We start from the raw sequence: 25,254 nt of genomic DNA on the forward strand, positions 1-25,254 counted from the left end.
TAAATTTTAAGGCACATGGGTGGGAAAGGCTATTCAATGCAAAAGTCACATCACACAAAGACATCTAGAATGTCAAAAGCGCCACAGAATTTGTTATGTCATTCTTTATTGCCATATTTGCAAAACGCTTGATTTACTATGTAGATTGCAAGATAGAATTAAGGTAACTCTTCGGGACCCAATCACGGAAAACGGCGATTGCTACCAACTTATAATCGTGTATTTTTGCAGCCTGTGGTGAAAAAGCTGTTAAAGTGTTACCGGTAGACTACTTGTTCAGTCGATAAGTTGTTCATCAGCCAGAAGAGCTGAAAAGTGGAACCTTAAACGAGCCCCCCCTACATCAAGCCTTTTCATATTTCGGGGGGCTGAGCTCTTCCTAGCCCCCCCAGGAATACAACCCTGATTATCATGAGTGCATTTATATTGTCCAACTACAAATATACTCAATTTCAAAATTTCCTTTCAGAGAATGCTGGGTGTAATATTAGAAAATTAGGTGGGTATATTTTCTTGCCTGTAATTCTCATTAAAGGATTCTTGTATGTATTCCTGCAGTAAATACAAACAACAGTACATTTTGGTAAGTACTAATATATTTCCCGTTGCTGATTTTCCTGATTTGATTTGTGTAATCATATAACTGCAGACAGGCACCATTGTTTCAACTGCAAGGTGTATTAGTCAGGGCACTTGGTCTATATAGGTCTAATTTTAACCAGTAACTTACCTTATACTTTTTATACAGAATATTTAAGTGGGGTTGTTTTTTATTTGTGGTGTGTAAAACAATATTTGTTACTCCTACCTACCATGCCAAAGTGCAGAAGCATCAAGCAATGCACAAGCAAGGTATCTTCAAAGATGAATTCAGTTGTTTTATCTTGATTACTTTGGTAAGAAATTCTAGCTAGCTGGTGATCTTGTTATGTTAGTTTTTCACTGTTATCATGCACCGCATACATGATATTTGAACAATTTCTATAAAGCGTGCAGATTTAGGCAAATTTACGTTCTGCCCCCCCCCCCCCCCCCCAAAATGGTTTGGTCTCGTACGGCTATGTGCTTCTCTCTGTTTTTGTTTTATTTTTTGCTATTTGTTTTTTAGGTTTTGTGGCCGTGCTAACTACTGATATATAGCCTACGTACATGATTTTCCATTCAGGCATGCTATAAACCTTTCAAGGTTTTGCCACGTTTTCCCGTTCATTAACATGCTGGTAGGTCTATATCGATTTTTGTAGTTAGTATCTTTTTCGGCCCGGACACGATAATCACAAAAAATAAAATGATTGATTTGATTGGTTGATAACATAATTTTATTATAAAATCAACTAATAAACTAAAACATCAACAATCCTTGTGCTTGAGGGGACGATGGATGCCAACCCAGACCTCCAACTCCTGTAAAAGACAAAGCGAATAATTGACGTTGATTTAATGTTGACACAATTAATTGTTATAACGTTGATACAACGTAAACAACTCTCACTTTATTGTCTAACCGATCCAATGCTTCTTGAAGCTTGGATATTTCCTCCATGTTCGGAGATCTCCACCTCCTATCATCATCATCGAGGGAATCCCGCATCCTAACTTCCTTCTCAATCTTGTGCAACACCTCGATGACGTCATCGACAGATAGGTGGTTGACTTGGAGATGCATCTCAACAATCTAAACACAAATTAATTATGATGCAACAATTAAACATAAACAATTTATTTATGTTGTGACTTTTTGTTTATTTTATGTTTACAAGAATTGTTAGAAAATGATTAAAATTTGAAATTGAAACTTACTTTGTGAAACTGAGACGTTGAACAACGTAATGCGACGTTGAATCAACGTAACAACTGACCATGAATCAATGTGTTGGTTATGTATAGAAGTTAAACATGACTCACGGATCCAGGCATCGAGTTGATCGCCTCCTTCCATGGATGGAATCGATTGGAATTCATGTGGCATCTGGACAGAGCAAGGAATCGAAGTCGCGTCGGCATTGACTTGAGGAATGACGTCACTGCATGGACGTCATTCTGACTGTCGGAGGAATTCATCCGTATCCTCCCTCCATCAAAATGACGTCCTGCTGTGACTGTCACTTCCAAGTCGTTGCCTTCCCGCAGGATCTTGCTGATGGCGATGATGGGGCGACGATCATTGTTATCTAACAATGCAGGAATAATATCAATCAATATTAGCTCGGCTAACCAAGTTGTTGTCTAAAACCAGTTTGGTTCTAACCATAAAATAAACAAACATTGAACACAAGTTAGAGCTTCGGTAGAGAGTTTGTCTTGTTGAACCATAGGCATACGAAGCCGAGCAACGTGATCAAGTTTAACATCTTCAAGTTTATTACATTTACATAAACATAAAACTACGCAACAAATTAAGTATCGAACGTTTTCGACATCACAAGATGTCCTCTTCAGGAATAATATACATACAAATTAACTACATCTGAAAAAAATACAATGGTTAACTAAATCTATAAACAGAAAAGGACAAAAACTGCACAGTACTTCTGACTAGCTCAAACTCAACAACATAGGCTCCACGAGAATCAAAGGTAACTGCATCAAAAGGTGTTAAACAGATCACATGATATGGTAGAAAGGCAAGGTGCGAAAAAACTAATTTTAAAATACAGAGAGCAAGAAAGACGAGCCGCAAGCATACAATTGTCTGTTCAAAAGTGGATTGTGACGTTTTATGTACAAGGCTTCCAAGATCTTAGTTTGATACTCAGACCTGCCTCTAGACATGATCTCAAACTGCTTGATAGAAACGTTATTTTGACATTCTGTACATGAAAAAATGTGATCTTTAATTGCGCTTTTCTGTATAAAATTCAAATTCAGGTGTTCCCCAGCCAGTGGCGTAGCTAGGGGGGGGGGGGGGGGGCGGACCGCCCCGGGCGGCACGTCTGGGGGGCGGCACTTTTAGACAGGACGTTTTTTTTTTTATAATGCAAAAGTATGCAAAAAATAAAAGCAAACAGAATGGCAACGTTCAAAACACAGGGCCGGATTTAGCCTAACCGCTGCCCTAGGCAGATACGAAAAAGTGACGCCCCCTAAAAAAAATTTTCGATGGTGCGCTACGATTTATATGTTCAATTCCTTACAAAAAGTTATTTGCACAGTTTATTTGAATACATCAATGAATGTCATTGCATAATGAACTAATTGTTCAAAATCGCTTGCAGCGGGCTTTCTCTCTTGCAAACAAATCACTAATTTCTTCAAAGTTGTAGAAACAAGTAAAGATGAGTTAATCCTCAAAATGTGAGATCATTCATGGTTTGCATACTTTAAGCATCAAGGTAAGTACACAAAATAGCCTGCAACTTTTCCATCAACCTAACATTGACTAAAAACATTTTTTCTAGGCTCCTTTAAATTTACTAACAGTGAAACAAACCGAACAAAGATTAATAAAAATTGCACAGACAAACCCTAGTCCTCCATACTAAGCGAGACAGAAAAATAAAACAAGCGCTAAGCAGCACATATTGTTGAAAACCAATCAAACGTGAAGTAGCCTACTCTAGGTGCGATAACTTGCCATAGCCTACATGACTTGCCGCACTGTTTATAAATGTGTGTGACGTGATAAAATATTTATTAATTCCTATATATCTGTTGTTAATTATTATATTCACGTACAGTATTATCATTTATCAATGTAATATATTCGTATATTTTGCCGCCCCCAATAGTTTGCCGTCCTAAGCAACTGCCTACTGCTAAATCCGGCCCTGTCAAAACATCTTAAATATCTAAAAACGTTTCAAATCTTCATGAATTTTTCTGCCGTTATGTTTTTAATACGTTACAAAATTCCTATACTAGCCTTTATTAAGCAGAGGCGGAAACATGCTCATCAAATTTGGGTAACCTTGTAAAAGGTTACAAATTGATTATTTTAATTTTGCAGCAGTTTTTGTGCTTTTGCATTCAGTATATTACTAAATTACAGCGGTCAGTGGCGTAGCCAAAGGGGGGAGGGTTGGGAGTTTCAACCCCCCCTTTTGAGAAAAACTAAATGGAGAAAACTGAATCACTTTTTGAATTTTACGAAGCAGATCTGCCGTGTATAAACGCCCTTGCTATTATATCTGAACTGCGTATATGTGGTATCGATGTCTTTTCAATTCTTCCCAAACCAGTTTGCCAAAAAGTGCTGTAAGTGCATTGCCATTTTGCCCGCAGTCAACGTTTCCAAACATTAATATTTTACTCCGCATTCTGGCTACTCTTCCAGTTAGCCTACCACTTGCACGAATGAAAGATCTTTTTCTGCTCTTCGAAGACTTAAACTTATTTAAGAAATTCAACCTCTGAAAACCGATTAAACGGTTTGGCTTTGGTTAATCTGTATAGAAAATTGGTCCCAACTGTTGAGGATGTCATTAACAAGATGTGTGAAAAGGTTCGTCGACTTCCTTTTTCCCTTTAGTTTCATCAATATCAATGATTTTTTGCATTCTTATTGCTTGTGTTGATGATTTTTTCATAGCTGTTAGCTGTAAGCATGATTCTACTAATTCGACATGTTAAAGCAATTCTGGTGCTTTATCTTTTAAAATGAGTAAGAACTTGTGTGTCATATTATGCTTTATAATTCGAATGACCTTTCATAATTCATATAGCAGGGTGTGACCGCTCTACAACTGTTCAGTATCCATGGTATGCAGCTAACTCGTGCAGTCGATGGAAACACCGCAATATCTACAGCTGTGAAAAATTGCACTAACCTTTTATAGCCTATACCCGATTCCAGTGAATCGTTATACAAAACTTGAATATATCAGAAATAAAGTAACTTCTTTGTCTCAAAGCTTTTTGTCTGACACTCATTAAGATGTATGACGTCTATGACGTTACATTTTTTAAACTTCGGGTCAACTTTAAAACATAAAAGTTAGTGACTTACCGGAATAAGATCGTTTTTTGGATCAACTAAGAAGAAAATTGATAAATAACAAAACTGTAATAATCTCGCAAAAAAAAGCAATCAACCTATGTCTCTAAACAAAGGTTTGCCTAATTTTAAACGAAACTGCATTAAAAGAGCTAGTTTTGCCTTTTAATGCAGTCAGGAATTAGCAACTCAGTCAGGAATTAGCAACAAGAAAACATAAAGACTGCAGCTTTATTTTCGAAAAATGCCGAAGAAAACATGACCATTTTACAGGAATATTCATACCCACACTTTTGTTGAAAATGCTCTCAGAATGCACCAAATTCAAAGTAGTTTTTCAAAATTTTCTGGGGGAGGCCCCCAGACCCCCCGCCGATAAGTGTCGTCTTCGGCCGTCAAAACCCCTCCCTTTCACAATTCCTGGCTACGCTACTGATAATGGTACGTTTGTCTGACTGTACACCGCAAATTGAAAATAGCACGTTGCGTATTGCAGTGCTGATAAAACAACGCATTTCATTTTCACATGCTTTTTCTTGAAGGGGCGGCAAAATCTGAATCCGCCCCGGGCGGCACATTTCCTAGCTACGCCACTGTCCCCAGCTCTAGTCGATAAATGTCTTGTTGACATACCGATGTATGTCAGGCTTGCATCACGCAAACAACTGAATTTATAAACGACATTAGAACATAGAGCAAAGGGCGTAGGCGACTTCAGCTGAAAATATCTGCCTACTTTGAACGTTCTATATACAGGGTATATACTGTAGAACGTATATAGAACGTTCAAAGTAGGCAGATATTTTCAGCTGAAGTCGCCTACGCCCTTTGCTCTATGTTCTAATGTCGTTTATAAATTCAGTTATTTGCGTGATGCAAGCCTGACATACATCGGTATGTCAACAAGACATTTATCGACTAGAGCTGGGGAACACCTGAATTTGAATTGTATACAGAAAAGCGCAATTAAAGATCACATTTTTTATTTTTTCATGTACAGAATGCCAAAATAACGTTTCTATCAAGCAGTTTGAGATCATGTCTAGAGGCAGGTCTGAGTATCAAACTAAGATCTTGGAAGCCTTGTACATAAAATGTCACAATCCACTTTTGAACAGACAATTGTATGCTTGCGGCTTGTCCTTCTTGCTCTCAGTATTTTAAAATTAGTTTTTTCGCACCTTGCCTTTCTACCATATCATGTGATCTGTTTAACACCTTTTGATGCAGTTACCTTTGATTCTCGTGGAGCCTATGTTGTTGAGTTTGAGCTAGTCAGAAGTACTGTGCAGTTTTTGTCCTTTTCTGTTTATAGATTTAGTTAACCATTGTATTTTTTTCAGATGTAGTTAATTTGTATATATATTATTCCTGAAGAGGACATCTTGTGATGTCGAAAACGTTCGATACTTAATTTGTTGCGTAGTTTTGTGTTTCTGTACATGTAATAAACTTGAAGATGTTAAACTTGATCACGTTGCTTGGCTTCGTATGCCTATGGTTGAACACAAGTTGTTTACTAAAGACTAAAACATTAATTCGTTTACATTGCAAACAAAAATACAAACAAATTGTTTTGAACAAAACTTTCAGGTTTGAGTCAAAGTTCTAATTTGAAAATAACCTGAGTAGACTTTTGTTAGCTGGTCACAAAATCACAAGTTTTGTCTTCAACGGCTTCGAAGTTTTATCAAATTAGGATAAAATACTTAGGCTAGCTTTGCAGGTGGAAACTAAACTTTTGTTAAAACATTAAACTAACCAGAGCTTCCAAATTAAAATAAACTTTAATTTCTTTGTCGATAAATCTTCGAAGGAACTTTACTACTTAATCATGAAAATTTTCCAATCAGCCAGGTCTTGCTGCAGCAGGCCCGTAGCCAGCCGGAGGCCAGGAGGGCTTTGCCCCCGCTGAAAAAAATTTTGCCCCCTGGCAAAATCCCAACATTCTCGAGCAACAGCTACAATTATAATGATTCAATTATTTCGGCCCCCCCCTAAAAAAAAGTTGGCCCCCCTTGCTCTGCGGTCTGGTTACGGCCCTGTGCTGCAAGTCAATCAAAACTGATGCTTTGCTAAACTCAGATGACACGGACAGAAACAAACTTTAAAACATTTGTCTGATGAAACCAAGTAGAATGATGACAGAATTGAAAGGTGAACCAACTATTTCTTGCTGCAACTGCTTCAAAACTGATTCTTTCTCTTCAACGACTGAAAATAAAATGGCTGTCGCCTGCAGATTTGCGCGGGAGTTTTTGTGCAAAGTTGCCAATTTAAGTAAAGCGTCAAACAGTAAAATAAAATTGTAAAACTAAACCAGTTGGAAAAGAACACAAAATAATTTTATGTTTTATCAAAAATAATGTAAAAATTACGAACAACTTATAAGTTGCAAAAAATAAGCGTGTGCTTATAAAAGTGAGTTTGAGCTTGCTGATAAACTGCAAGGTTGGCAACTCTGTCAGTCACCAACAAAAATTGTCGTCTGCAGCTTTACGCGGGATTTCTGCGTAGTGTTGCCCAGAAAAAATAATATATATTTACCCACAAATTTAAGTAGTTTGTGTCAGAAAATTCATTGTTTGAATATTTCACTGAAATTAATTTGGATTAAACCATTTTTTGAAGTTTAGTATCATAAGTATTGAATTTAATGTTTCCATGAAAAACCATTAACGTTTTCTTAGTCGTAGTCGTGTGAGCCTCTAGGGTCGAGGGTCTATCCTTTTACCACCTCGGACTCACGGTGTTCCCGGACTACACTGGAAGGCTACTGGAGAGCAGTCTTTAGTTTCATCATCCATGACGCGCAGGCCTTCCGCTCCATTCCGTTTTCTTAGCTCTAGTTGGCTATAGCCCTTAGAAGGGACGTAGGCATTGCTCTCTAGAGCAAAGTACTGTGCATAATCATAAAAAATTGAAGGGTTATAGTCGAAGGGTTGCCACCAGAGATGAGCAGGAACCGGAATTCCGGAGTAAAAGGATGCGGAGGCCGACTGATTTCAACCGAAACCAGAAGGTAGGCACTTCAACATACTGATATCCAATTCAACCACGAACCATCAGATGTTACGTTGTCCGTCCAATTGTGACCATTCCAGCATTCAGCCAGAGAGTTGATTATTATTTTGAACTTTTTTGGTAATTACTAGGGCCCGCAAAAGTCAATAAAGTCAAAATTTTTTAAGGACCTCGTTTATCCACGAATCACAGAATAAAGTTGTTTTCAGCACCTAGGGGATTGTTTCTAAGAAGTTCTTCTTCGTCGTATGAGCTGTTCTTCGGGACTATATGTTTGGGCATGATGTCATCAGCCACTCGACAGTCTCGTCATCCAGGGTCTTCAGTCCAAGCGTTCCATGTGGTGGTTGATGGATTGGGAAGTCATGGACGACATGATCTACTGTCTGGTCTGTGGCGCCACACTCGCATCCCGGTGAGGGAGCCAGGCCCCATCTGCACATGTCTGAACGAAAGCGACCGTCGCCGGTTCGTAGGCGGTTAAGCCGGACCCACGCAAGTCTTGCAAGGGACATTCCCGGAGGGTGGGGATCGACGTCGGGTAGGAAATTGTGGAGTCGGGAGGTGTTGTTTTGCCACTCCATGTTCCATGTGTAGTTCGTCCAGTGTGTCGCACTTATTCCAAGATCTTCAACGTTGTTCAGAAGCTGTTGTGCGGCGGGCACAAATGGGCGTCTTGATTTCAGTCGCTGCTGTCCTCCAGGTAGGCGCTGGAATGTACTGTGGAGGAGGTGGTCGGGGTCCAGTGCGCGACGAGCAAGGGAAATCATGGCTCCTTTACGGCGAAGCTCAGCAGGTTGGATGCCTGCAAGGATGGGAAGGCAGTCCGTTGGAGTGGGACGCAGGCATCCAGTCACAGTGCGTAGTGCGTCATTGATGGCGGTGTCAATGTGGCGGGTGTGGGAGCTGCGGCACCACACTGGTGCGCAGTACTCAGCGGTAGAATGGACGAGGGCCAAGGTAGCTGTGCGAAGGGTTTTCGAATCAGCTCCCCAGCCGGAACCCACCAGCCGCCTCAAAAATGCAACGCGCGCCGATAGTTTTTTGCGCAGTGACTGCAGGTGTCGTCGGTACGTGAGTGACCTGTCCAGGGTTACGCCGAGGTAGGTGGGTTTGGCGCAGTAGGGGAGGTGTTCGTCATCGGTGGTAATGTTGATCTCACGTTTTGCTTCCTTGTTGTTTAGATGGAAGACCGCCGACACTGTCTTTGCCTTGCTGAGCTGTAGCTTCCATTTCTGGAGATATGTTGATATAGTTGACATGTCCTGGCTTAGGTTCCTCTCCATTGACTGCCAGTCTCCGGCTGGATGCAGGAGAGCCAGATCGTCTGCGTAAGCATACTTCCTGGAGATGGTGTTAGGTAGGTCATAGATGTAAGTGTTAAAGAGGAGGGGAGCCAGGACAGAGCCCTGTGGGACGCCGTTCCTGAGTCTACGTAGTCTACTTCGTCGGCCGCTACCGGTGGAAAGGGTAAAGCTGCGGTTTTGCACAAGTTCCATAATCATATGGACCATGTGCCTGTCAGGAAGGAGACGGAGTAGTTTGCAGGTAAGGCCGCTGTGCCATACAGTGTCGTAGGCAGCCGTGAGGTCGACAAACATGGCGCCAGCCTTCTTTTTTGCCGAGAAGCTGTCCTCGATGTCTTGGGTCATCAGAGTGACCTGGTCTACAGTTGATCTACCGTGGCGAAAGCCGGCTTGTTCCCGAGGGAGCTGAGGATCTATTATCGGTTCACGGGCGTAGATAAATCTTTCGAGTATCTTGAAGGGGATACAGAGCAGAGAGATGGGACGGTAGCTCTTCGGATCCCCTGGGGGCTTCTTCGGCTTTGGGACTGCAACCACTAGGGCTCTTCTCAGATTCTTGGGATGCGCAGGTGACGCAAGCAGCAGGAAAGGAAGTCTTTTAATCAGGACCTCATAGAGGGGGCAGCTTGGAGTATTAGTTCCGGGCATAGGTGGTCAAGGCCCGGGGATTTGCCTGGCTTTAGGTGCTGGAGGGCGGAGGCAAATTCTTCTGGGGTAAACTCACCAGAGATGTTGCCCTCGACAGGTGTTGGGACCTTCCAGAGGTCCGTCATTTCCTTGAGGACGGACTTGTCTGATTCACGGTCTCTCGTTCTGTGCACTCCATTTTTCACAAGTTGTGAGGCGATGGCATTTGCTGAAATGGGGCATTGGCGACGAGAGGCACGTGATCTGCCAGTGAGGTTGTTGAGTGTACTCCATGCTGTGCGGCTGGAGTGCGTGAAGTCGATTGAGTCTATGGCTTCTGTCCAGCGCTTCTTCCTCTTTGAATCCAATCTTGCCAGCAGGGCTGTTGCTGAGTTGGTGGTGGCGGTGCCCTGGGGGGAACGGAGAAAGTCGCGGTAGAGCCTGTCGCACTCCACATCCCAGCAAGGTATGTAGTTTGTCCGTCGACCTCGCGGATGGAGTCTTTTGCCGCAGATATGATTGCATCACAGAAGTCCTGGTAGGCTTCATCCACTTTGATGGTGTGTGGGGATGGGAGGTACTGCGTAGCTTCGTTTGTGAGGAAGCTGTAGTATTCCCAATCGGCCTTTCTGAAGTTCCATCGCTTGACAGGCTTGCTCGGAATAGGTGTGGCAAGCAAGGGGGCCGTGATTAGCGAGGGTCGGTGTTGAGACCTTGGAAACTTCTCTAGCACACGTCTGTCCGGCTGGCGATCATCGGGGTCATCACTTGCGAAAGCCAGATCATCGGGGTCATCACGTGCCAGTGTTCCAACGACCGGAGTGGAAGCTCGGTGCGCCCTTAGGATCGTATAAGAGGGCGAGGTTGTTGTTGGTTGCCCAAGCGGCCAGACTTTCTCCGTCGTTGTTGATGGAGTTGTAGCCCCAGTCCGTGTGGTGGCAGTTAAAATCGCCAGCGTAGAGGCTGGGGTGGGGGAACACTGGGATGGCTGTTGATGTTATCCGCGAAGGTGGGGGCTTGTAGACATTGACGATGTTGTAGCCTGCTACATCTACACAAAGCCACTCGATCTCCGATTGAGCTTGGGATTGGTCAACCAAGGACCAGCTCAGCCGGTCATGGACAAACGTGGCGAGGCCGTGTTTCCTGCTGCAAGTTGCGCCTGCGAGTGTGCAGTTGGTTATTACCAACTTATCCACAGATGTACAGTGAGTCTCCTGGAGGAGGATGATGAGGGCTTGATGCTTGGTGGCCAGGTGCTCGATGATGTTGAGCTTGCTGGCCGTGATGCCCTCGGTGTTCAGCTGCAGTACGGTGGGTCGTCGGTACTTTTCGACAGTTCGAGCACTGCCCTGCCCTGAAAAGGGCATTTCCCTACCCACCCTGTGCTGAACAGTCTCATTAGCTCTTGTTTGACAAGCTTCGTTTCGCATACGTATTTTGTATAATTTCGTATGTTACTGACGGGGGGACCACGTGAAAGTGCTTGTCTTCCTTGTCTTAAGAAGTTCATAGGTCAAAATAAAGTCAAAATTTTCAATAAAGTCAAAATATGGCTTTTGACAAACTTTTTGTGTTTCTTGAGAGTAGGCTAAGTTTTGTCAAAATCCTCGTAGAAGCATTGTAAATCAGGAAATGCGACACAATTAAACCATAGATATCTTACATATAGATAGATATGCAACTTAGCAATCGTGGAATTATCGTCACGCTCGACTGACTTTATGGACACAATCAACAGTCAAGGTTGCCAGCTTGGCTAGCGTATCTATGGTAGGCTATTATTGTACGATTTGGGCTTGGCGAGTGGTGGCTTTTGAGCTCCTTTGGAAAATTTTGTTTGGCGTATATTTCAAGTTTTCACAGAATAGCCTACTATGAAAAATCAAGACAATAATCTTTCTTCACGTAGGTTATGCAACTTCTGTTTCATGATCGTTGGAACTATCATTTAAGCTTATTTCCAGTGACTCATTAAAGCTTGTTGTAGGCAGTTTACAAACCTGAGATAGAGGGGCGCCGCAACAATTTTAGGACGAGAGTTTTGGATGAGATATAGCGATAATGCTGGGCAACTCGTTCGTTTTCCCGCTATTAGCCATGGAAGTCGAAATGTGAGACAGATGAATAATTGCAATAGCTTGAACAAGAAACGAAAGGTAAATTTCACATTCATAGCATCACAATCTGCTGCAAAGTATAAAATGTGTCCACGGGATAATTTGTGTGGGCCTACTGTAGGCTATAGGCCCTATAATTTGGCTAAAAGCGAATAGCAGAAGTTGTTAGCTTATATTGCAAAATTTGCAGTAGCTTACATGACCTTAAAAGAGCACCATTGCCCTCCATCCAGAGAAAATTTGAGGGCAGGGGGCATCCTCCCCCCTGCTGAGACAGCTTCATTAGCATCACGGATCCAACCGCCAAACCAAGACAATTTTAATGCTTGGTACACACCATAACTAGGCTACCAAATGCTAAAGCACAGCTTTCGATAGCCAGCAGTAACTTTCATTTTGGTAACACTTGGTCACAGCAGTAAACCATAATCTCTTCGTGGGAAAATTGTAACGTAAGATTCCCGAATCTGTTCGTCTGTATGTAATGACCGAAAAAGAAACACTCCTTGAAACGTCTATTCAATAAGTGTATTCCTGTAAAATTAGCCCGCGGCTATCGAAATCGAGATGCAACGCCGTACACCTCTAAAAACTGTCACTACAATACAAACTACTTAGATAAAGACGGAATTTTTGTCCAGCTAGCAAGCACTAAGCAAACAGTTAAATGTGCGACTAACTCTCAAGCAACCATTTCACGAATGACCAGAATAGATATCAATATCTCAAATTCACGTATGCAGTACTGTGACGCAATAGTGAAAGACATTGTCACGCAATTCAAAACAGGTGTTCAAAGCTGGTAATCCAATATTTCATGTTTAAACAGGTTTCAAACTGAAACAGGTTTAAACAGGTTTAACACAAGTCTTATGAACGATGGTGCAATTTTGGCACATTTCCTAGCAACTTCCATGACGTAATATTCAGTAGACTTGAACGGTTTTTATATGACGTTTGATTAGGTGAACAATTGTCTGGAACAACACTCAGTAGATTAATTGAATAAAACTTCAGCTTGTCCTGGAACTACAGCTCCAAAAAAGGTCTTTACCTACTTATCAATGGTTGACAGGCTTGTTGTTAGGCATTGTCGGAAATTTTCAAGCATTTTCAGGGGTTGTCAGGCATTGTAGAGTAGCTACTTTCAGGCATTGTCTAGGATTTCCAGGCATTGTCGATCGTTATCAGTGGTTGACGGGTTTGTTAGGCATTATAGAACATTTTCAGGCATTGCCAAACATTTTCAGGGGTTGTCGAGGATTTTCAGGGTTTGTCAGGCATTGTAGAGTAGCTACTTTCAGGCATTGTTAGGAATTTCCAGGCATTGTCGATCAATATCAGTGGTTGACAGGTTTGGTAGTCATTATGGAACATTTTCAGGCATTGTCGAACATTTTCAGGGATTGTCGAACATTTTCAGGGGTTGTCGAGCATTTTCAGGGGTTGTCAGGCATTGTCGGTAATTTCAAGGCATTGTCTAAGATTTCCAGGCATTGTCGATGCTAGACAACCCCTGAAAATGTTCGACAATGCCTGACAAACCTGTCAACCACTAATAATGATCAACAATGCCTGGAAATCCTAATCAATGCCTGGAAATTCCCAACAATGCCTGAAAGTAGCTACTCTACAACGCCTGACAACCCCTGAAAATGCTCGACAATCCCTGAAAATGTTCCACAATGACTACCAAACCTGTCAAACACTGATATTGATCGACAATGCCTGGAAATCCTAATCAATGCCTGGAAATTCCCAACAAATGTCTGAAAGTAGCTACTCTACAATGCCTGACAACCCCTGAAAATGCTCGACAATCCCTGAAAATGTTCGACAATGCCTGAAAATGTTCCATAATGACTACCAAACCTGTCAAACACTGATATTGATCGACAATGCCTGGAAATCCTAGACAATGCCTGGAAATTCCAAACAATGCCTGAAAGTAGCTACTCTACAATGCCTGACAATCCCTGAAAATGCTCGACAACCCCTGAATATGTTCCATAATGCCTGAAAATGTTCGACAATGCCTCACAAGCCTGTCAACCACTGATAATGATCGACAATGCCTGGAAATCCTACACAATGCCTAGAAATTCCCAACAATGCCTGAAAGTAGTTAGCCTACTCTACAATAGGCTACCTGAAACCCTTGAAAATGCTCTACAACCCCTGAAAATGCTCCACAACCCCTCAAAAAGCCGACAATGCCCGACAATGCCTGACAATGCCCGACAATGCCTGACAATGGGTATTTAGAGGTACCGTACCCTCTGTGACTGTAATTTGTTTTCAATCGCCAGAATCTCCATAAAGCAGTCCATGCGGAACGAGAATGTGACGTCATCACAAGCAATCCATACGTCAACTTGAAAACGAAGAAAGTTTTATTTAAACAAAAACCAAAAAAATATATTAAAAATAAAGTTGTTTTGCTGAGCCAAGTTTGAAGTCAATGCATACAGCCATAGCTACACTGTTAGCCTTCAAACATCGTTACGCACCACTGAGTTGCATATCTATATGTAAGATATCTATGATTAAACCATATTAACCCATAAAAGCAGGAAATATGTCACAATGCCCACTTAGATCAGCAGTAAGGTTATCTTTTATTGCAAATTGACCATTGTTTATTCATTGTGACGTATATAAATAATTTTTATAAAACACTCCTTCTTCACAAACGTGGTTTTTTCGAAGATCAACAGTTTGGATTTTAGTAATAGCCTACTGACATTCTGTAATACAAAAATGCCTAAGCAAGCTAAATCGTCTTCAGCAAAAAAAAACACGAAGCACGTTTTAATAATCCATAAAACACATTGACTTTTCGACAAAATATTACGTTTGGGTAACTGGTATCAATTCAAGGAAGAACTGTGGCCTCTACAAATAAGTAATTTCGTTAGGTCAAAATAAAGTCTAAACTTGATAAAAATCAAGTAAAAAAAAGTTCTTAGGTCAAAATAAAAGTGGCTCTAGTAATTACAGACGAAAAAAGAGCAATGGCAGTGGTGAGAAGTTCCATTTTCCTTTTTTGTCAAGACCATTTCAACTTCAATGTCTTGCATGGTAAATAAATTGACTTTTGTTGCCTGAACCGTGACCATGCTTTTTCCACTTTTGTTGTATAGCTTACTTATTGTGCTTTTATGCTTACTGTGTTTATACTTGTATCTAATATTTGTTGTTTTAACTTTTGTTGTATGGGATAGCTTACTTATTGTGCTTTTATGCTTACTGTGTTTATACTTGTATCTAATATTTGTTGTTTTAACTTTTGTTGTATGGGATAGCTTACTTATTGTGCTTTTATGCTTACTGTGTTTATACTTGTATCTAATATTTGTTGTTTTAACTTTTGTTGTATGGGATAGCTTACTTATTGTGCTTTTATGCTTACTGTGTTTATACTTGTATCTAATATTTGTTGTTTTAACTTTTGTTGTATAGGATAGCTTACTTATTGTGCTTTTATGCTTACTGTGTTTATACTTGTATCTAATATTTGTTGTTTTAACTTTTGTTGTATGGGATAGCTTACTTATTGTGCTTTTATGCTTACTGTGTTTATATTTGTATCTGATATTTGTTGTTTTAACTTTTGTTGTATGGGATAGCTTACTTATTGTGCTTTTATGCTTACAGTGTTTATACTTGTATCTAATATTTGTTGTTTTAACTTTTGTTGTATGGGGTAGCTTACTTATTGTGCTTTTATGCTTACAGTGTTTATACTTGTATCTGATATTTGTTGTTTTAACTTTTGTTTCCAAACCTGATTCTATTCACTTGATAATTTTACACTTTTTGATTGTTTTTAACTTGAAGTTTAAACACTTTTTAAAAATAAAACTCTAAAAGCAAAGTAATATTGAGTTTCAATGCTTTGAATATAGGCTACCCTGAAACTGGTGAAAAATTTTAGCATAGACAACTGTGTTGACCAGGTAATAACATTTACTTACTTGCAGCAACTTCTCGAGTTTTCTTGTACAGCTCTGAAATGAATACTTTCTGCTTTTGCAACTTCTCACCTGAAAGAAATTACATTCTAATGAAAATTACGGCTTGCCATCATTACCTGTGTAGACGTACAACCTCAGCATTGCCAAACAGCACATTAGCTTTGTTATTACATCACTGTAAGCTCTGAAAATAATTTCTTTACTGAAATTTTTAGTTTGTAATTTGTTGTAAACTTTTGACGAGCGGTGCAGATCTGGGTTTTGCCAAAATGTTTGCGAGATAACATGTAAAAAGATTGTGGGAATGTTGGTCCAACTTTACTACACTCTGGCTTGTCATTTTATCTTAATTGAACAAACAATATTGGTGGGAAAATGAACTTTTCAACGTTCGAAGTGAAGAAATATACTAGCCTGTGTTTTAAATTACTTCAAATAGTGCTGTTAAAGTCCTAATTTACAAATTTCAAGTAGCCTATACTGTACCTGGTGAAGATAGTCGGGTTTGCTGGGAAAGTTCTTGACGTGGTAAAGCAACGGATTCTTCCGAAGGCAACTGGATGGTTGAAGTGCTTGAAGAACCTATAAAAATACAAACAGGTTTGCAATCGCTAAACTATATACGGTATGTTAAAGTTACTTAAAGATTACTTTGTGAAGTTGTTGAAGTTCGAGCTCAGCGCACAAATGTAAAGTAGTCTTGCCTATATTTTACTTGAAATAGAACGACGGTTTTAAACCTTGAGAGGAAACGATGGTTAACTTGGCTGTGCTTGCGTCATGTGATCTTTGTACACTTTACATCAATAATAAGTCTGCTAACAAATCATTGCTAACGTTTGAGTCCAAACTCAGGTTATACAATACAAGGCCAAAGTAAAAAAATATCTTATTATTATTGTTTGCCTTAAATTTACATGCAGTTGCTTGGCCTCGCAAATTTTGTGTTGGCCTGGCTCATAATTTAAACATTTTTTTATGATATACGTAAAACAAACTTTACAGAACATTTAGCAAATGTCACGGAGTGGCAAATAGTTGCTTGCGGGAGTCGTACATGAGACGATCGAGTGTTAATTTATTGTCATTTTTGTTGCGATAAATCGAGGCCTAGACGTAAAGTTTGTTATTTTAATTAAATTTGAGAAAACCTAAAAGTTATGTATCAATAACAGCACAAAGATTTGAAAGGTTGAAAAAGCATTTATCTTCTATTGTTACTTGAAATAATGTTTGAAAACTGTTTTTTTAAACATAAAATCATATAATTCATTTCTTACTTGGAATTACTTGCAACAGATAAGCAAGCATATATTGCTCCTTGTCACAAGAAAAATATCTAGCTTATATTCCTACTTGAAGCAATTTGTGAAGACGAAGTTGTTGGTTGAGATGACGTTTGTGTCAATGCTGACGTAGATGCCATTGAAGGAAGTTTGTTAACTGCAGAGCTCGATAGATCTATAGATTTAAAAAAAAGTATTGTTGTTGATGCAATAATTATTATATAAAATGACATCAAGTCTCAAGGTTTTATTGGTCAATTAAAATTTGTTTAAGGAGGACAAATTATTGCAATGATTTTTCCCCATAAAGTTGATAAATCATGTCTCGACTTATTATAATGAAAAGAAGCGCAATAATATAATTTGTTGTAAGTTTTATGATGAGTAGTCTGTAGATAAAACACAAACTTACCTTTGTTCATGATCGGATCCACAAGGAGTCCGGCCGTGAATTGGACAACCACAGACCAGTGACCTTGTAGTAAGTTATTTTGAACGAATAATTTGAAATCAGATAATGACATTTCACGACAGATGTACAAAGCACTGAAGTACTCTTGGAAGGTCTGGTGACTGAAATATAAGCGTTGCTGCCCTTCCAGGAGTGCATATTCTCTGTTTGCTCCCATTAGAGTGACGACAAGATCTTGAACTACTTGACTGGTGAGATCTTCTTCTATAAGATCGTCTGTTGTGATCAATACTGTTCCTTTTTTTGTTGCTTCATATGCGATTTTGGAAAGTCTGATGACAATATCATCAGATGTAGAAACGGCGTGTGTAGAGGTGTTAAGATTTAACAATACAGCATGAAATATCCTGGTCATTGTGGATATATCATCAATTTGTGACGGTCCAAGGGATGATCTCACGTAGAGTTGCAGCATCAGAGGGTTGTGGCAGATTGATGTTAAATGTGGAGTTTTTACTTTAAGATTGCTCCAAAGAATCTTCGCTTGTTGTTGGTCGTTGACTAAGGCGTCGAATAACAATTTCATGTTATCAGGCGTCAGATCACGAATGAAGTAAGTGCGTTTGGGTCGACATCTTTTTGGAATATTAACCATAGCGTGTGGTCGAGAAGTGAATATCAAGTGACAATTTTCAAGAAATTTTCCTAAACAAAGATTCGAAACAAGTTCCCAATATTGAAGTGAAGTGTTGTAATCGGATTTTTTTACTTTTTCGTTCAGGGTCCAACTCACTTGATCAAATCCATCCAAAACAATAAAGCAGTTTTCTGGATTGGCTGTCATCCATTCAAAAACAGAATTCTGTTCTTGGTCGCTTAAGTTGTAGTTGCAATCTCCCAGTAGAAACTCTTTCAATGATGATTGTTCGTTGCAGTCATTCATGTCCATAAAAAGCTTCCTTAGGACAAGAAAGTTTTCACTTTGAGAAAGGCGTCGTGCCAGGCGTTTCGATAGAGTTGTTTTTCCTGACCCAGGATATCCGATTACCGACACAAAACTGTTCGTTTGAATATCAGACACTAATTGATCGATTGTTACTGCTTTGTCAGAGGCGGTCAACTTAATTCCTTGACTGTTGGGACTATACTTGTCATCGTCAGGAATGGACCTTCCTTGGTAAAAACCTACTTGAACCATTTCAGGATAAATTTCTGGAAAACCCTCTGAAGAAACTTTAAAGTTGGAAAGATCAACGTCATATTTGGGATGATATTGTTTGCAAGTTGCTTTTTGGAGTTTTTTTAGTCCTTGTTTTGAACCTAAAAAGCAGAAATGGAAATTGTTTACCAAAATTATTTGTGCAATTACATGGCGACTGGTTTTGCTGGCAACCTTAATTGATTAGACTTTGAGTGACTTATATTCAACAAAGTAAATTAAAAGTTTGGTAAAGACTCCAAACATATATAGCGAAGTACAGTGAAGATTTTGATCTCATTTCTTCCACAGGTCATACGTTCTATACATTTTCAATACCATATTAAAAACTTTTGGGAAGGATTTTGTTAAATTGTAGGCTAAGCTTAAAGAAATTTTAATAATTTTAACAAATCACTTAGCAAAATGGGTCGTTTTGTTAAACCGTTTTGTTTCGTCATCCATTCGAAACGAGACGGCACACATAAAATTTCAGAATGAAATTTACACAAAAAAAACAAAAAAAAAAACAGCTCAGGTTTTGAAGTGATCTTGCACCACCGTTTTCAAAAGTTTCATAGACTCAGCGCCGGATTAACAGTAACAGCTGCTGCGGGCCCCGCGCTTGGTGAGCAAAACAATGTTTTTGCAAATAACTGTCGAACATGGTTGGTAAGTGATTTTTGGCTTGCAAACTGGAATGGCATGAGAGAATATTATAGTTGTAGGATTAAATTACTTAGTCCCAACGTCTTATCCCTTCCTAATTATTGTAAACTTTAAAAACCGGTAATTTCCGTTGGAGGCAACTGCTTGATCGAGTGCCACAAGCCCACGATACTAGTTGTTTGAAAGATTATTTGACTGTAGGCCTACTGTACACCAGTGAGAAGATCTATCAATCTTGCCGATTGCCTTGGACAGAGTTATCACAACGGGTCCAACATAAGCGGGAAATATAACGGAGTAGGCCTACAGGCAGTGGCGTAGCTAGGAAATGCTAGGGAATGTGCCGCCCGGGGCGGATTCAGATTTTGCCGCCCCTTCAAGAAAAAGCATGTGAAAATGAAATGCGTTTTTTTATCAGATTATAATCAAAATCAAAAATCGTAGTTTGAAAGTGCCGCCCCTAGACGTGCCGCCGGAGCGGTCCGCCCACCCCGCCCCCCTAGCTACGCCACTGCCTACAGGCAATAAAATGGTGCTATTGCAGAATATGTTCCATGCTATGCTCATTCGTTGAATTTAGTTGGTGCATGCGCTACACAATTGTGTCCAGAAACAGTTCAGTTCTTTGACTTCGTTGAAAATGTCTATGTAGGCTATTCTTTGCTGCTTCAACACACCGGTGGTGCGTTCTGGAGTGTTCAGTTCAGTTCAGTTGTTTTTATTTCTGACCATCATATTAAAACAATACACGTCAACATAGCAAAGGTCGAGAAAAGGGTAGAAGCGACAAAACACGAACGTTAAGGTAGTGGAGGAGTGCTGTGGAGTGCTAAAGAAGCTCTCTGAAACAGGATGGTCCGGAAGAACTGATGTCATTAATTAAGGTAATTAAAGAACGTTTTCTTTTCAAAAAGGAGGCACTGAAGAAACTTGCAAATATCCAAGTGCAAAAAGCAGAATGTCGACAGCAGGTAAATGGACTCCTCGAGAAAGTGGAGTTGCTCGAAATTGGAATCTTAGTGCTATTTTGAAATAGCTTATCCGATCGCTTCCAGAAAAGTCAAGCCTCTCTTCAAGCAAAGCGGCAAAATCCCAACATTGCTTCAGCGTTGTGTGCCTCTTTGGCAGGATCCCTGAGAATAATTCGCTAAGTTTGAGTCAGAGGCGCAGAAGCTGACTTAAGTGTCGGATTACCGACCAACAAGCACAAGAAGAATTGTCCAAAATCGAACGCACGATGAGAATGTAGGCAGTGGCCGTTCAGTTTCAGATGCAATGGATATCAACTAAAGACAGATTCACGGTGGAAGTTTTCCTTGCAGTATTGGACAGCTTACAATCTGCGCTGGGCAACGTCGCAAGGCATACACCAATTCGTAAAGCACATTGCTATTGATTGCTCCTCTCCAGAATCAGCTATTTCATAGGCTACTAGCAATACCCTACCGATCGGAATCGTAAAATGAAAGAATGTAGGCCTACAGTGGTTTATAGCTAAAATGCTATTTTTGGTGGTCTCAAAAGGAAACAAACCGTAAGCCAAGACTTTTAAAAGCTTAAACAATTAACACATTAGTTGTAAGCCTGGATACAACAAAAAATAACTTTTGGTGTAACAAATTAAATAAAAAATTCGCTAATGTAAGAATTTGAAATTCACTTGTTGATGAATTGATTGTGTTGCGTAGCAGGAGTTTATTAAGTAAATTTGTATTTTTAGGCTGTAGCTTAATTGGTTTGAACAGGAATAATTTTCAAAAACTGTCGCAAAAATAAATTTACTTTATTGAATGTTACAAACTTTTGAACAGATTTAACAACAAAGCAACGGTTTACTTATGAGCTGACCAAAAATCAAAAAAATTTTGGAAAGGCATCTGGCAATACTGTTTTACAACGTACCCTACTCTGAGTAGGTGCCTTTGCATCACGTACAACTAGAAATCCCTGAATCTCTAAAGATGCAGCAAAATGTTAAAACACAAAATATATCGTTGATTTTATTCATCATCATTATGTTAACACCTTTTGTGTTTGTTGTTGTGTTTGTATGTAGCTCAGTGCAGATTGTAATTCATCATCATCATTAGTTCCTTTCTCGTATTGAGGGTTGGATACAATGCACCATTGTTCTCGACCATACTACATTTTCATAACTTAATTTTGTCCATTTAGTGATGTTTGATGTCCAAATCATTCTTGGTCTGCCTTTGTTTCTTTTACCGTTTATCTTCCCTTCTATTAATGATCTTTGTAACGAGTTTTGCCTTATTGTGTGTCCGAAATACTTTAATTTTCTTCTTGTGACTATTTGTAATAGAATTTTGCTTGAATTAAATTTGGATAATACTTCATCGTTAGTGATCTTTTGTTTCCATGAAATTTTTAACATTTGCCTGTATGTCCAAAGCTCGAAGGCATCGATCCGTTTTTCCATTTTTTGTGACACTGTCCAAGTTTCAAAGTTGTATTAAAGGGTTGACCAGACATAGCATTTTAATATTCGTTGACGAATTGATAAATTTAAACTGTGATTGATTAAAACATTTTTCATTTTTCCAAATATAGTTCTTGCAATTTCTATCCGTCTTAGAATTTCATGTTCACACCTCCCATCTTCAGTTATTAAATATCCAAGATAAAAAAAAGATTTAACTTTTTGTATATTTTGATTGTCAATTATAATTTGGAGTACTGGAGTGTCTGGTGATTTTGAGATTATCATTGATTTAGTCTTTTTAGCATTAATTTTCATATTAAATTCATTTCCAATTGAGTTAACATTGTCCAATATTTCTTGAAGATCTTCTTGTGATTCAGCCAACAGAACAGTATCATCAGCATAGCGTAAATTTGTTATGTTCAATCCGCCAATATTTACCCCTTTTATATCATCAATGCGTCGAAAAATCATTTCTGTATACAAATTAAAAAGACATGGGGAGAGTACACATCCTTGGCGTACTCCACGCTTGATATCAATTCCTTTAGACAAATCTTTTTCCATGCGAATAAATGCTTTTTGATTCCAGTATAAATTGATAATAAAACGTATGTCTTTGCCATTCATGTCAATATTGGACAAACAATGAATCAGTTTCTCATGGTTAACTCTATCAAATGCTTTCTCATAATCAATAAAACATGCATATACATCTTTATTTACTGCATTGTAACTCTCACAAATCGTTCTGAAATTAAGTATACCCTCTCGTGTTCCTTTACCAGTCATAAATCCACTTTAAAAAACATTATAAAGTCACTTGTTTGCTGCAATAAGAATGTGGATATTTTAAAAGAAAATTTAAAAGAAAAGGATATGTTAAAGTAACATTACATCTCTTTCTAGTTCGTTTATTTAATAAAAACAACATTAATAAACATCAACAATATTGTTAATCAGGGTTTTGTGGATATGTTAAATAAATGAATTTCAAAATTTTTGAATCCAAGATAAATATTACACGAAGAGTTTCATTTTAATTTTTTCCAAACATAATTTGGTTTCCAAATTGGGCTGTTCAAAACAATTTTTGTTTGAAACAAAATCCTTCACAAAAAAAACATAGTTTGAAACGAAACGAAATAAATCAATTTTTCTTAAGCAAGAAACATAAACGTATAAAAATGTCATCAGTTGATCGCATAAAGTCTTCACACCATGACAGACACGAAAGCAGTGAGGTTTGGCCTAATGGGAGTTTCAAGCTCATCACCTATTTTTTAAGACATCTATGACGTCACAATGATTTGGTTTAACTTATAGAAGTGCTAAATTAAAATATGGCAACATAGCAACTGTTTGCAAACTCTCTATGTCTATCATCATTAAGCTCAATGCTGTGATGCTTTAACAACCGAAAAATTATTACCATAATTATGGAAACTATTTCAATCAAGCATAAACAGTACAAACCTTCATTTCCAGATGGAGCACAACTTTGTTCCGGCAAATTGTAGATCATCGTTGTATGAAGCTGCCTCTTGTCAACATGATGATGATACTGCCTCTGATCAACCTGGACCACTTTTTGATACTGCCGCTGATCAACATGGACCACTTGTTGATCAACATGCTGATGGACAGTTGTAGAAAACTGTCGGTTGTCCTGGTAAGTCAGTTGTTGCTGAGCTTGTCCTGTAAGAAAACTTATTAAATATTGTTTTGACAATTAACATGTGAGCCTTGAATTTAACGTAAGAAGATGCCGATGACTTGATGTCGGAATCATGGCGGTTGTAAGTTTTGTTCTCTTTCACTAAAATTATTTTAAAATGTGTAAAATGCTTAAAAAACAATGCTATCAAATTTATCAACTTGTTAGAGCAACCATCAAATCAAACTCACCTTCATCCACCACTTCCTCACTTGGAACATCTGCAGTTTGTTCGTCATTGTTTGAGAGAGACATGTTTTTAATTTGTGAATATCGACAGAATAGAATATTAAAACTTAGCAGCTGATGCTACAAAATGTAATTCAAAATGGTTATGACGCTGTTTTCCTCATGAAAAAGACAAGCAATTATGAAGTTTGATGAAGCAATTCATCATAAACTCTCGATTTGAATAATAACTTTGAGAGGCTGTCGTAACTTTTTAGCGCAAGTTTCTAGCGTCGTAGCACTGCTGAGGTTCTCACCACTCGACTTATCATCGCTACTTACACTAGACAGAGAAAAATGCACTATTTTATTTACTGTTTTGGTTTGCCATCACTAGATTCGAATCTAAACCTGCTAACTACTCCTAAGCCCTCAGCAGCTCGCGTTTTTATAGCCGAATGATCACGTGAGCAAGACGTGGCCAGAAAACAATAGAAAAAATGAAATGCTTTTGGTGAAAAAGGTTTTACCTCACAGGCATAAACAAAATGATAGGCTACTCTGTTTTACGTAGTTGTAACGTTGGTTAATGTTGAAACATTTTATTTGTGATTTTAGGTTTGTTGCAATTTGTGCTATTTTTAAAATTTAAAAGCCGAAAGTTTAGGAAACCAGAAGTTTTTGTGTTAACTTTTTAAAAACTTAAATACTCTTGTGGTTTTGCGGTTAACGCTCCAACCTCATTGAGGTTGATAAATTTTAATTCTTTTTAAATGTTTTATTATTTATTATGACATTTTAATAATTGTCTTTCATTTTTCTTCGTCACTTTAAAGCTTTAATGTCCTCTGACACTTTGTACAAATCGAAACTTTTTGAACACTACCATGACACGCTCCACGTTCCATTTTTTTGTTCCTCACGATCAGCTTATTGCTTTCATTCTTTAATCAGAAGAATCTGTCAAATTTTGCTGAGCTGTCCGCAGTCCATTGTATCTGCCAGTGTTTGTGCTGAATTGTCTTCTGGCTACTTTTGCGCCGCTGCTTTGTGTTAAACCGTATGCCAATTAATTTGTGTGTAATTGTTTTGGTTTGTTAATCGAATATGAATATTCTTGTCTGATGTAAATAGATAATAATAATATTGCAAAGTTTTAAAACACATTGTTCCACTGTTTCACTTTCACTTTTTCCTTTTGTTATTCTATCGAATCAAAAGCGAAATGCATGGGAATGTTTTTTTTGTTTTTTTGATATTTTTATCCTGCATTGCGGGAAAGCGGACTTGAGCGCTATGCATCGGTGTACGCCTTCCGACGTACACCTGACCCACGCTGCAGCCGACTGCAATGTCTGTTTCCGGTTGTCTACTCT

At 38.8% G+C, this 25,254-nt stretch overlaps 1 protein-coding gene across 1 annotated transcript; it reads right to left on the reverse strand.

Annotated features, from left to right (window-relative positions):
• Positions 1 to 1,303: 1,303 nt before the first annotated feature.
• Positions 1,304 to 24,015, reverse strand: LOC145787293 (uncharacterized). The gene is made up of 9 exons (XM_082599008.1): positions 23,902 to 24,015; positions 23,470 to 23,691; positions 17,687 to 19,006; positions 17,345 to 17,449; positions 16,475 to 16,570; positions 15,989 to 16,057; positions 1,906 to 2,171; positions 1,493 to 1,675; positions 1,304 to 1,404 (listed from the first exon to the last, which is right to left on the reverse strand). The coding sequence occupies exons 1-9, from the start codon at positions 23,963 to 23,965 to the stop codon at positions 1,351 to 1,353; spliced, it is 2,379 nt and encodes a 792-aa protein (XP_082455134.1). The 5' UTR covers positions 23,966 to 24,015; the 3' UTR covers positions 1,304 to 1,350.
• Positions 24,016 to 25,254: the final 1,239 nt, after the last annotated feature.

The sequence above is a fragment of the Aplidium turbinatum genome, chromosome 18 (assembly GCF_918807975.1).
Source record: "Aplidium turbinatum chromosome 18, kaAplTurb1.1, whole genome shotgun sequence".
Lineage (NCBI taxonomy): Eukaryota > Metazoa > Chordata > Ascidiacea > Aplousobranchia > Polyclinidae > Aplidium > Aplidium turbinatum.